We start from the raw sequence: 13,367 nt of genomic DNA, 5'->3' as shown, positions 1-13,367 counted from the left end.
GATACACCTCAGGCTCACGGAATCGGCCTCGAGGTGCTTGTTCTTGTGATTTTGTCCAGGCAGTGTCACCACAGGAACTGTCATTAATGACATGAACAAACATGGAAGTCAGAACAGTAACTCATTTTATTAACCGAGCTTCCACTTCTAAGAGCAGATGTCTTTCCCGTGAGGAGAGGGACTCTGTCTCTCCTCTATGGAATCCTTGACACCTGGAACACTGCCTGGCATCCAGCTGATGCGAAATATCGATTTCTTTCAGTGAATAAACCACAGTGGACCAACAGAGAATAGTTGACACGTTTTAATATTTATTGGTAGAAACAGATCTTCAACGCATACTTTGTGTTTGTTCTACATTCTCTTACTTTTGTTGTCATTGTTGTATTTGGAGTTTTTTGGCCTCCAAGTGAACTTAACATAGTATCTATGCATTTGATTCTTTACAGGTTTTTTTTTTTTAGATTTTAAACTAAATTTGAGAACCCATGCGTGTACATTTTACTTAATTTAATCCAAAAAATGGTTTGCACTTTCAAAAAAGTCACGAAAAGGCAGAACTCAAATAACCTCTATGCTCTAAAATGTCCATGTTCCATTTCTGAAAAAAGAAATACTTGTTCAGTGTTATATATTGCTTGCTGTCTAGTAAGTCAGATTGTCAGAAACGCTTCATAAATTATCTCTATTTTTAAATATCTTAATCCACTTCCTCCCCGAGATGATCCTGCAAATATTAAATATTGTGCCATATGCAGTAATAGCCCAACAGCTTAAAATAAGAACCCAACCAGTAGTTTTCAGACTGAATATTTTAACCTTAAAATTATATACCTATATATACACATATTAAATTTAAGTACTGCATAATAAATTTAACATTTCAAGTAACTTAAGTGCATTAAGCAAACATTCAGCCAGGGACTCTTTCATGAAGACACTTTCCTTAGAATGAAAAGTTATAGGAAGGCTTATTTAGATACCAACGTCTGGACACAGTATGAAGCCTGTGGAACCTGAAAGTCCAAGCAAAACCCTGCAGGACTTTTCGGACAAATATGCACTTGTAACCTACCAAACTGTGCAAATACAAAAGTGCTTAGCATGAACAAAATTACCAAAATAAAAATATTTTAAAGGTTATTTGGTTCTAGCAATATTAACTATTCTGTACTTTAGGATAATTTAACATTTGCATTTTAAACTTTCTATAAATTTACTCTTTTTAACAAGTTAAAAAAGCACACACAAAAAATAGTTCAAACTATAATCATCTGCTATTTTTCATCCTGGTAAGCGTATCACAAATGATTCAAGAAAACAATGCCTGAACACAGCTCCATGGTGGTGTGCGTCTGAGGGACTCAGGGCGTCACCCGCTGTTGGCTAGGCCAGACCCTAAGACAGGTTGCCGGCAGACGGGGCAGGTGCAGTTCTCTGAGAGCCACCGGTCGATGCAGTGGATGTGGAACTCGTGCATGCAGGGTAACTGCCTGAGCTTGTTTCCGGCCACATAGTCACTGATGCACACACTGCAGGCCTTGCTCGGCTCGCCGTCCGCACCGCTGTGCTCGTAGTTTCGGGTGGAGAGATTGTCGATCTGCTCTTTGGTTAAACCATGCGTGGGGTCGTCATCGTCCCCCTCGTTAAGCAGGAAGAAGTGAGCGAGGCGAAGAATGGGTAGTGTTCCCGTCTCCACTAAGTTACCTGAATTCCGTGCAGGCCGGCCCATCACGGGGTCGCTGGCTAGGGTATGAAGCGGGGTGAGCTCCACGCGGGCCAGCCGGCCCCTGGGGGCTCCTCCCGTGGGAGGGCCGGTAGCCCCACCCAGGGGACCCGCGTCTGAGCGCAGCACCGGCCCGTGCGAGCCATCGCTCTGCGCCTCTGACTCTGACTCGGCCTCCATGAGAGAACTCAGCTCACCAAAGCCAGTCATGATCTGCCTTAGGATTGATCGCAGCGCCGTGGAAGATGGCTCGGCGAGCTCGTGCTCAGACACCCTGCGTAGCGGCACTGTGATGGTGCTCACGTAGGTGCGCATCCCCGAGCGCTCCTGGCGTGAGATGCTGCGGTGGAAGCCCCCGCTGTTTCTCTCCAAGGAGATCCGGTTCTCCGCCAGCCCCACCCGAGACCGAGTCCTGTTGGCGATGCTGTCGCGGTCGCTGCTCTCTCCAGGACGAATTCTCCTCACCTGCAGGTCCAGGGTGATGGTCGGGTGTCGCCGCACAGGCGCAGGCAGCCTGCTGGGCTCCTCCTCCTCCTCTTCCACCGTGATTCTGGACACGAGCCTGGAGTTGGAGAAAAGCGAGGACGCAGCCCCTCTGCCTTCTGGGTCCTGCTCCAGGAAGACCCGGGTTACCCCTCTCCTCCTGACAGACCGCCTGGTGCTCTGCTGGTAAGGCCGGCTCTCTCTTTGTGAATTATGGTAAACTGTGCCACTCGGCGCCTGAATCGGCGACCGGCTCCGACTCCTGAAAGTAGACCGTAGTCTTATGGGCTCTAGTCTTTGGTTTGTATTCCTCACTGTGACATTGGTTCTGGCCCCATTTTCCCAGACATGGGCTGCTCCAAACCGCTGCCCTTCCCTCTGCCTGAGTTCACTCCCACCTGATGGGGTGCCGAGATGAGTGAGGGGGGCACCAGGTCCAGGACTGCCAGATGTACCCCCAATTCCATTTCTTAGTCTTCCCAATGGAGACAGAGAGCCTTCAACTGAGCTCTGTCCGCTGGAGCCAAGGCGTGTCCTGGGAATGCGAGCACCACGGCTGAGATTCCCTGCAGCCTGGCTTCTGGTTCGCCTGGCCACAGGACTGCTTGGTCTCTGGGGCCCATCTGCAGCCTGATCTTGACTGACATCTGAGAAGGGCATACCCACAGAGTCTTCGCCATCCATTTCAAATCCTCTGTTCTCGTGGTTGATGTGGATTTCCAGACTAAACCGAAACTCTCCACTGTGCGGGTTGGTTCGACTCACAGCTCTCCAGGTCTGGTTCCCATTCTGCCCACTTCGAGTTGCATTTCCTGTGCGAAGAAAGGTGTTCAGCCATTCCAGCAGAGAATCTTCATTCGAACCCTCTTGAGGGATTCCTGCGTCTGGAAAGCAAACCAAATCAACTTAACATCAATTCCTGAAATCTATCTTTGGATTTTCATTGAAAGCTTATAAAGTTTTTAATAAATTAAATTATATTTAAGAACATCTGTGCATTTGAATGAATGAAAAACAGCCAAAAAGAAAATGAACTTTCTAAAAGAAAGGTGTATACTACAAGCATACTATAATACACAGTGTGAATTAACATTATAAAATTTTAAATACTATTTGTGCAGAAGTGTGAAGAAATCTTCACTCTTGCTTTCTATAGGCCTATTATTGGCAAAATATTAAGGCAAATGAAAAATATAACCATTACTAAAACTGTACATTTAAATTGCTTTATTCATATGGCAATATTAATAAAACATAGCAAGAAAACATACATAATTCACTTGAATTTGTAGAATCCTTTTGGGAAAGGTAACAGTGTTTTTTGCAACTAGGTATTTTGGTAACCTTAAGAATCTTGTTTCTTAGAAACTGCCAAAAACATATAGCTCAAGAACTGTGGCTTTATGAGTACAATATTAGAACCATAATATGTCTTTATGTAAAGAAAGGAAATTTTAAGCATTTAATTCAGTTCTCTATGGCTATATCCTTATCCATAAATTTGATATAATAATAGGATAGATGTCAGGGGATTATCATGAAGATAAAAGAAGACATGGTATATAATTAACATAACATCTGGCATGATATAACGTGAGAAAGCACTCAATAAATGTTAGCCATTATATATAATACAATAAAATACATTTTCTGTTCATTTAGAATGTGAGCTGCATGAAGACAAACAAGTTTTGTCTTATTTTGTTCACTGTTAAATCCCCAACCTCTATTCTATTTGGTAGAAATCAGACTCTCAATTAATACTGCTGAATGAATCAATTTAGAAATAACTGTGCCCCTGATAAACTTCTTTGACTATGACAGTGCTACTGTGGGAAGCTTACATTTTCTGTTTTTAACCAGTGGGTTATTAAAGTACAAAACTCAATGAAAGGCATTGTAATGCATATTAACTACACAGACTTTACCCTTAAAGTCTGTTCTACTCAAAAACAGCTATTAAATGGGACTGCTTTGATTTTATTTCGTTACTGCAATCTCTCATTAAAAAATGTTTTTATTAATTATCAGTAAAATAAGCAACTTTAGCCATATTCTAAAAATATAAGCTATTTCATTTGTGATGAGTACATTTTCCATTAAAACATATCTCAAAGGACCAGTCTTACCAGCTATACTCATATAGTACAATCTGCCTATATCAATGTAAAGAAAACAAGAGTTAATTTCCACTTTCCATTTTAATTTGCAAAGAGATATGAGTAAAGAGCAGGTAAACATTAACTCATTCTAAATGCCGCTTCTTTAATTACTAGGATGCAGTAATGATGCATGAAAGAGGTCACTCATATCTCACAAAACCTGTGGTCCCTTCTTCCACTGTAAATGCACTGTGACGGTCTTGGGAGCAGCCTGGCAAGCAGGGTGTTCATAGGACTGAGTTCTCATCAATGGAACTGGAGTGGAAGTGAGAGAGCTCATTTTCAGGCAGGTGCCTGTGCCTCCCTTTGGACCTAGAACTGCCAGTTGGAACCTAGATGTGGTGGTGACTTAGCTTGATCATCAAGGCCGCACCCTGGAGCAGCAGCAGTCGATGTCCAGTAAACCTTTCTGCAACAGTGGAGGTGCTCTGTCTCTGTGCTATCTGATACAGAAGCTACTGGCCACATGGGACTATTAAACGCCTGAATGTGGCTAATATGACTGAGGAACTGAGTTTTCAATTTTATTAAATTTAAATAGGCCCATGTGGCCAGTAGCTGCTGCACTGGACAGCACAGTTGTAGAACCACTCTGCTGGCTGGGTGGGTCCCAGGAGGCTTTATGGAGTAAAGTGTGTCTGTGCTGGACTGTTAACATGAAAGAGGAGTAAACTTATATCTTCCCGAGCCAATGCACTTGGGGTTTTTAATAGTCTTCACCCTAATTTATACCATGATCTTGATATAATATGTGAAACTACCACTAACAAATACTTGTGGGGAAGGAAGTGGTCGGGCAGACCTTAATGCTGGCTCTACTTTTAATTCTATACACTTCTGTTTAGTTTGAATTTTTTTAAGCAATTTGTTTTTTATAAGAACTTATATTATGACTTAGTATTTGTTCAGTAAAATGATACAACAAACACAAAAACAACACAGCAAAGCAACAAACAGGTTTTCCTGACTCAGTCTTTCTGTGTTGCTCTGTATAACTTTTTAAAAGCCAAGCTTAGTTATATTAATTTAAAAATAAAAACTAGTCTGTATATTCTAAAATTAAAAAGAATTCTTCTGGCAATTAATATACTATTTCATACACAGGAGCTCCTGAAGGCAATGGGTGTATAAGACATCTTTATATGCAACCTCTGTCCTGTACTGCCAAACTGTACTGATTTGCATATAATTCATAAATATTCCCTGAATGAGTATCACATTAAATCTGAAAAACACTAAAAACCAACATCAGACAAGGTCCTGGAAGCTCATGTCTGCAATTACTCCAATCAAACCTGTTCCTTATGGAAAGGAGTCCATAGTACCTCTGGCGTTTGTCCCATTTCTCAAGTCAGGCTGAGATGCTATTTGTTCCTTGACACCATCTAACCGCTGTTGTAATTCTTCTGATGTTATTTCTCCTAAAAAACAGAAAAAAGCTCACTGAAATTCAAATTTTTAAATTACTAAGTTTTATGAAAACTTATGGTCAGACTAATCTTTAGCAATCTGTGAAAGACATTCTACTGTTTTCATTTCTATAAACTGAAGACAGTAAAAACTGTTTACTTGATGCAAATACACATCATTTTGGTTGTTTCATTTATTAATGTTTTATTTAAATTAAAATAAGATTTAATTTGAATCATTAATAAAGTGCTCCCAGTTGATATACTTAGGAACCCATGGGCTATAATTCTGTGGATTTTTGTCAGAGTTAAAAAGAAATTAAGAGGGGAATATTTCTAGAGAAAACTTTTAAATCTTTACCTGAATTTTACCTAGTTCATTATATGGGTAATCCAATATATAGTATGCAAATATGCAACACAGAAATATATTACATACAAACCTGCAAGTTTCAACCAGTTCATTGTGAAATTTGATTTGTAATGAAATTATGGAGCACATCTGACTTTGGAGGAGTTATTAGTTCAACTAAATAAATATACAGTAACGAGTTAGAATCAGGTTTGAAATGAATAGTATTTTATTTGTACAAATATTACTTAAGAGAAATAGAACCACATATGTAAATATTGGACACTATCCTGTACATGAACCAGTTGGTTTTTTTGACACTTGTGTAACAGTGCTATATATTCAATATTCTTGTTTGGTCACTAAGTCATGTCTGACTCTTGTAAGCCCATGGACTGTAGCCCACCAGGCTCCTCTGTCCTTGGGATTTCCCAGGAAAGAATACTGGAGTGGGCTGCCATTTCCTCCTCCAGGGGATCTTCCTGACCAGGGATCAAAGCGAATCTCCTGCATTGGCAGGTGGCATCTTTACTGCTGAGCCACCAGGGAAGCCCCAATATTAACCTACTTATGACATACAGAAGTACGCCAGTGATTTTTCTATGTTTTTATGTTACAAAGCTCTTGAAGTCACCAAAACAGTACAGTATATTTTGGAACAGGGAAGATGGGGGTAAAAACCCCTCCTAACGCTGAAACTTTTAATAATGCTGCAAAAGGTATTTTCTGTTTTATCTATCCCTTACCAGGAGTGCCTAAAAGATTATGGTCTCTCATCAGCCGGTAATCTTCATCATTGAGGTTGTTTATAAACTGGTAATAGGCTTCTTCTCTGTGGAGACGCTCTTGCTGCCACCTTCTCTCATTTTCTTGGTGATGCTGGTCTTGGGATGAGGTTTCTTCACCACCATCATCTGATTGAGATCTAGATCGATTCATGCTGAGACTCCTGGCTTTCTGTTCAAACAACAAACACAAATTCAAGGTATTAGTCATGGACTGACTAAACACATGGCTTCATGTTTGTTTTTTTCATTTTCATTTTAAAAATCTGCCCACTACTCAAATACTTCGTATGCCAAGTCTTGCAGTGAAAAACTTACATGTAAAATAAATATCAATACTAACAGCTCCTAGGCAATACAACACAACTGGGCCTACTGCTTTGCTGAAAGCTGTCCTTGAAGTCAGAATGGATTTGGTTTCACCACACATTTCTCATACTTGAAAACCAAAGTGATTATCTGACTTTTACCTCTTTGACTCTCCTGTAAAGTTGGTCTAATATATTCCAAATATCCGAATACTTCTTGTTAGCATACAGATTTTAACCTTGAATTGTGCACATTCTTTACTTAATAAGCATAGGACTACTGGGTATTGGGAGAGTATCATTTACATTTATTTCCAGTAGGGGTTTTCTTCCCAAGATAAAGTTCATAAATGTAATATTACCCTCTTTGCATTTTGTTGAAGTAAAAATAAGTTAGCTGAACAGACCTGGAGTTGACTTCTCTTACACCTCACAGGAGACAATACTACATGCACAGCTCTGGGGATCCTGCAAGCACATCAGAGCTCTTGTGACTCTCCATAAGAACCTTGTTCCTAAGACTGGAGTGGTTAGTCCAGAGGCTGCTGAGTGCCAGTGAAACTTCCTGACCTTGCTGAGGCAAACACTGCTTTTGAATTATCCTGAAATGTTATTCCTGAGAAATTTACTTTTAAACCATAAGGAAATCAAGGGAAGAACTATTTATTTCATAAATATCTTAAAATTTCTTAAACATATCTAAGTCATTAAAGCTTCAGTTCTCAACTGGGAATGCATATCAAACTCACTTGAGGAAATTTTCCAGAATACATATGTCCAGAGTTCATCCCCAATCCAGGTCAGAATTTTCCAGGGTAGGGCCCAGGTCTAACTTCAAGAGCTAATTTGGGTGTTCTGTGGCGGAAATGGGGCTTCCTGAGTGGTGCCAGTGGCAAAGAATCTGCCTGCCAATGCAGGAGATGTAGGAGACACAGGTTCAATCTCTGGGTCAGGAAGGCTCCTGGAGGAGGGCATGGGAACCCACTCCAGTATTTTTGAGTGTGGGTTCTGGAGACTCCCATGGACAGAAGAGCCTGGTGGCCTACAGTCCGTAGAGTCACAGAGTCAGACATCACTGAAGCAACTTAGCATGCATACATGTGGCTGAAATAAACCATTCCTTGACAATTTCCAGTATGTCACTAACAGATATGTATAAGACAGCATATAACTTAATAGAAGCTAGAGGGTCAAATGACTAGGTGGCCAATGAAGCAACTGTTATAACTATGACTCAGTGTTTAACAAGCAAACTTGATATTTTGGGCCTCCCAGGTGGCTCAGTGGTAAAGAACTGCCTGCCAATGTAGGAGACTCCAGTGCGATCCCTGGGTCGGGAAGATCCCCTGGAGAAGGAAATGGCAACCCACTGCAGTATTCTAGCCTGGGAAATCTCATGGACAGAGGAGCCTGGTGGGCTACAGTCCATGGGGTCGCAGAAGAGTCCGACATGACTGGGCAACTGAGCAACAAACAATGAATTGGTACTTTAAAAACAAAGTGAAATTGGCCCAGGAGTGTAACTTATTGTATGAGTTAGCTACTATCCAATCTCACACACAGTCTAACATTAAATTACAAGTTTTTTTTTTTAACAGGGATAACGTCACTTTTAAAAGATCTGTAGCACTATGTAATCATATGCAAATGAACATTATCCAAAATTCCCGATTTCTTTTCATGTTGCATGGTCAGGACTACGTCCATCATTAGCAAAGACCGTATTTGATAGGTACGGCAGTAATGTGACTCTTGTATATTAAAAGATTTTAAAAATTTGAAACCCGTCACAAGACCAAACTAAATTTTATTATTAGTCAAAACTTTTGTGCTTCTCCTCAAAAAGGTAATTCTCTCGTACAATTAAACACAATTAAATCCAAGTGAATACCTTCTTAGTTTCCTTTCAACATGCTTTTAACATAAGCAGTGGCATCCGTCCTTCCATTGTTTGTGCTTTTTTTGACGGCTGCTCATCTAAAGCGACAAGAGAGTGAATGAATTCAGTCAATGGCTTCTGGGAAGGCGAGGAAACGGACTACACGTCTCCAAACTCGGCTGCAAAGCCGAAGCAAAAATCTCTAGTGAATTCTGTGGACAGACTCACCTAGAAAAAGAGATGCCCGAACAACTAGGTCATGAACCCCCGCCACCCTCCCCCGCAGCAGAAACTAGGCCTCTCCCAGGGTGACAGTTCCTCTCAGGGCCCTTCTTCCCACCCCGCTCCCTCTCGGAGGCAGTCGGGCTTGGGGGCCTCAGGCTCACTTCTCAATCTTCACTTTCTCGCCACCCCTGCCCTCCGCCTCCGATACCGGCTCCTCTCCTGGCCGTTGCGACGGAAGCGCGCGCCGGGGGTAGGGTCTCCGGAACAATAAACAAACGAGCTCAGAGGGCCCGACCAACCTCTTCCCAAGCCGTCCCCGAGTAACGAACGCTTCCCTTGGCGACCCAGATTCCCAAGGGAGGCGGCTGACAGACTGCGCCTCAGCGCCAATCACCGGCCAGGGCGGTGCAGCGGGCACGCGGGTAGCCAATCAGAGAAGAGGCAGGGCTCGGGGCGGTCCCTCAGGGGCGGGGGGGGGGGGGGGGCGCGTCTCCCGGAAGTTCGCTGGAGGCCTGGAGAGTTCCTAGGACCTCACCTCGCCTGCGTTCGGTCCGCTTCCCTCCAGCTGCCGGGAGAGGAGAAGCGTGCGTCCCGGAGGCAGTGACCCCGACGGCGGGCGGGGCTCGCATCCGCGCCTCTGGAGGTTGCTGCCCTCTGTGGGCGTTTGCTGAGGAGAGGCCTCCTGCTGTGCCGCGGGACAGTCCAGCAAGGCTCTGGAGGCGGGACGGCCGGGCCGCGCCCCCTGCGCGACTGGAGATGCTCGCTCCACCGCTGCCGGGCGCACGCCGGTACGACCGGAAACCGCGTCCGGCGGGGCCCGGGAGGCGGCGTCCAGCGTTCCGGCCCTCGGCGCTGGCGGTCTTCGGGCCGCCCTCCCCGGTTGGCGTGAAGCCCAGCTGTCGGCTCCTATCCCTGGATCGCCTGGGTACCGCGTAGCTCAACACCCAGCCGCTTTCCCGTATCGCTCGTCGGAAATTGCCAGCCCTCGTCAACTCGAGTGCTTTTTACTCCTGTTGCTTCACCTTCCCGCTAGGAAGGCGCGTTGAAACTCTACCCACAGTCGTGCCTCTGGTTTTATTTCTGAGATGTGACGCTTTCCAGACTCGCCTCACACCACTCGTTAAACCCTTGAGTCCCTGTTCAGCCTGGTAGGGGCTCCCCGACTTCCCTATGGTCCAGAAGACTCAGTCATTGCGCGGGTGCTCACAGTGCTGTGAATTCTTCATTCATTCATTCATGGCCTTAACTGGGGAGCGCTAGTCGATCCCCGCCATCACGCTGAGCTCCTGGGTAACAAGCCGGTGTGAGCTTGGGAATCCATGAGCTACCAGTGTCGTAGGGGTCGACGGACGTTTGTTGGTTTGCTTTTTAATTGGCATAGTTATTAGAGACTAAAAATGGAAATGTATAAATGATGCCGCCTGCAATTCGCTTCACTGTCATCTCTGCCGCGTACTGCTACAGACTGGACTCCTTGGTATCTGGGAACTACTTGAAATTCAGTCTTGGGAACTCCTAGGCAACCCCAACCCTACTTTTACCTAATTTCCTTTATCTCTCAGGACTCATTTCATATCTCATGGTCAAAGGGTTTTTTCTCTGATACCTCTGACTTGACACTGTAACGCCAACCTCCAGACACAAATAAAACTAGGCCCATGTCCTTTCTATGGGGGCACCCATAGCTTCCTCTGTGGAACTGTTTTAGTATTTACTCATTTTGCTGTTCAATCCTTAAGTCTCATCGGACTCTTTGCCACCCCATGGACTGTAGCCCACCAGGCTCCTCTGTCCATGGGGATTTCCAAGCAAGAACACCAAGTGGGTTGCCATTTCCTTCTCCAAAGATAACAAATATTTACTGGGTGCTGCTAGGAATTAGGTGCTAGTGATAACAGCAGAAGATGAGACCAACCAGGCCTCTTGCCCTCCTTTTCAATTGAAAAAGACAGCCACTGAGTAAGTTCCTACAATGATGTGATTTTCTGTTCATTTATAGGTATCTTCCATCTAAGGTCCAAACTCCTTCCATTTGAACAAATGGTTTCATTCATTTTTATAGTCCCAGAACTCAGCACAGGGCCTGGCACATGTACCCCCAGACAACTGCATGAATGAGCAGAGAAAAATGCACTTGAGGCTGCCCTGGGAGACCAGTGGTTAGATCTCCACACTTCCACTGTAGGGAGCACAAGTTCAATCCCTGCTTGGGGAACTACGATTCTGCATGCTGTGCAGCATGACTGAAAAAAGAAGGCAAACTTTTTACAAACAGGATTAATGCATGTTAGTGCAATGACCTCAGGAACTGTGGGTACAAGTTTGAGAAAATCACACGAGACATCTAAAATTCAAGCACAAATCATTTCAAGTATCTATATGAGTTTTAATGAGTATAATACTCCGTGCTGCTGCTGCTGCTAAGTCGCTTCAGTCATGTCCAACTCTGTGGACCCCATAGACGGCAGCCCACCAGGCTCCCCCATCCCTGGGATTCTCAAGGCAAGAACACTGGAGTGGGTTGCCATTTCCTTCTCCAATGCATGAGAGTGAAAAGTGAAAGTGAAGTCGCTCGATCATGTCTGACTCCTAGCGACTCCATGGACTGCAGCCTACCAGGCTCCTCCATCCATGGGATTTTCCAGGCGAGAGTACTGGAGTGGGGTGCCATTGCCTTCTCCCATAATACTCCCTACCCAAGGAATAAAAAAATATAAAGTCTAACCATGTAATTTACCATGTGGAAATTTCTACAGATTTCTGTGGACAGATGGTCAGGTAATGTACCGAACCTGAATCTAGTATCTTGCTTTAGTTTTGTAGCCCAAGATAAAGTGACTCTACAAGGGTTCTAGATATGATAACTGGGACAGAGAGATGGATCACTCTGGATATCTGTATTTCTAGGTCTCATAACCTGCCAAAACCCTAACCCTAACCCTAATTAATCTCATTTACTGTAGTAGTACCTGGCCTTTTTTGTGTGTCTTTTTTTTTTTTAATTGAAGGATAATTGCTTTACAGAACTTTGTTGTTTTCTGTCAAATGTCAACATGAATCAGCCATAGGTATACATATATCCCCTTCCTTTTGAATCTCCCTCCCATCTCCCTCCCCATCCCACCCCTCTAGGTTGATTCAGAGCCCCTGTTTGAGTTTCCTGAGTCATACAGCAAATTCCTGTTGGCTATCTGTTTTACATATGGTAACGTAAGTTTCCATGGTACTCTTTTCATACATCTCACCCTCTCCTCCCCTCTCCCCATGTCCATAAGTCTATTCTCTATGTCTGTTTCTCCATTGCTGCCTTGTAAATAAATTCTTCAGAACCATTTTTCTAGATTCTGTATATGTGTGTTAAAATATGATATTTATCTTTCTGTTTCTGGCTCACTTCACTCTATAATAGGTTCTAGGTTCATCCACCTCATCAGAACTGACTCAAATGTGTTCCTTTTTATGGCTGAGTAATATTCCATTGTGTATATGTACCACAACTTCTTTATCCATTCATCTGTCGATGGGCATCTAGGTTGTGTGTGTCTCTTAACTCCAAGATTTTTACAATTAGGAATAAAAAGGTATAAAAGAATTAAAACTGTATCATTAAAAGGATCTTCTGTATGTTTGCTGTTTTATGTACTGAAAATGTTTAAATGATCTTGGCTTCTTACAATGACAACCTTAATTGAAATTTAAAATCCAGTTCATGGGGTCGCAAAGAGTCAGACATGACTTAGCAACTGAACAACAACAATAAAAGGGCATTACTTTGGGAAGGTATTGGCTTTGGGTGATGAGCTAAGATCCCAGAAATACCTGAGTTGAATTTCAAAGAGGTGACAGGAATTAGAGAAGTAAAGAAGGAAGGGGAGTGTGGATGAGGAAAGGAGGGGAATGGTGATTGTTTTACAGAGAATCAATAAACGTGTCCTGCGTAGCGATTCCCAACCTTGAATGCGTTCCCAACCTTAGGATCACCAGGGAGCTTTAAAAATCCAACTGCTCAGTTGCAGCCCAGATCAATTACACCAGAAT

The 13,367-nt window shown here is 43.4% G+C and overlaps 1 protein-coding gene across 5 annotated transcripts; it reads right to left on the bottom strand.

Annotated features, from left to right (window-relative positions):
- Window positions 1-289: 289 nt before the first annotated feature.
- Window positions 290-10,004, bottom strand: RNF6 (ring finger protein 6). Of its 5 annotated transcripts, none has more exons than XM_055542517.1 (5): window positions 9,865-10,004; window positions 9,117-9,202; window positions 6,879-7,089; window positions 5,697-5,792; window positions 290-3,093 (listed from the first exon to the last, which is right to left on the bottom strand). In XM_055542517.1, exons 3-5 carry the CDS (start codon window positions 7,069-7,071, stop codon window positions 1,373-1,375), a joined length of 2,010 nt encoding a protein of 669 aa, XP_055398492.1. In that variant the 5' UTR covers window positions 7,072-7,089; window positions 9,117-9,202; window positions 9,865-10,004; the 3' UTR covers window positions 290-1,372. The 5 variants fall into 5 exon arrangements, with proteins under 5 accessions (XP_055398492.1, XP_055398494.1, XP_055398491.1 ...); XM_055542519.1 differs by lacking the exon at window positions 9,865-10,004 and adding an exon at window positions 9,629-9,701; XM_055542516.1 differs by lacking the exon at window positions 9,865-10,004 and adding an exon at window positions 9,491-9,673.
- Window positions 10,005-13,367: the final 3,363 nt, after the last annotated feature.

Source organism: Bubalus kerabau, chromosome 12 (assembly GCF_029407905.1).
Source record: "Bubalus kerabau isolate K-KA32 ecotype Philippines breed swamp buffalo chromosome 12, PCC_UOA_SB_1v2, whole genome shotgun sequence".
In the NCBI taxonomy this organism is placed as follows: Eukaryota; Metazoa; Chordata; class Mammalia; order Artiodactyla; family Bovidae; genus Bubalus; species Bubalus kerabau.
This window is presented reverse-complemented; position numbering and strand designations above follow the sequence as displayed.

Excerpts from the sequence above, each read along its gene's own strand:
- RNF6 (XM_055542517.1), bottom strand. The coding sequence starts at position 7,071 with ATGAATCGATCTAGATCTCAATCAGATGATGGTGGTGAAGAAACCTCA. Across the intron at positions 5,793-6,878 it reads TAATCTTTTAGGCACTCCTG|GAGAAATAACATCAGAAGAA; the intron begins GTAAGGGATAGA and ends TCTGTTTTTTAG. Across the intron at positions 3,094-5,696 it reads AAATGGGACAAACGCCAGAG|ACGCAGGAATCCCTCAAGAG; the intron begins GTACTATGGACT and ends TTTGCTTTCCAG.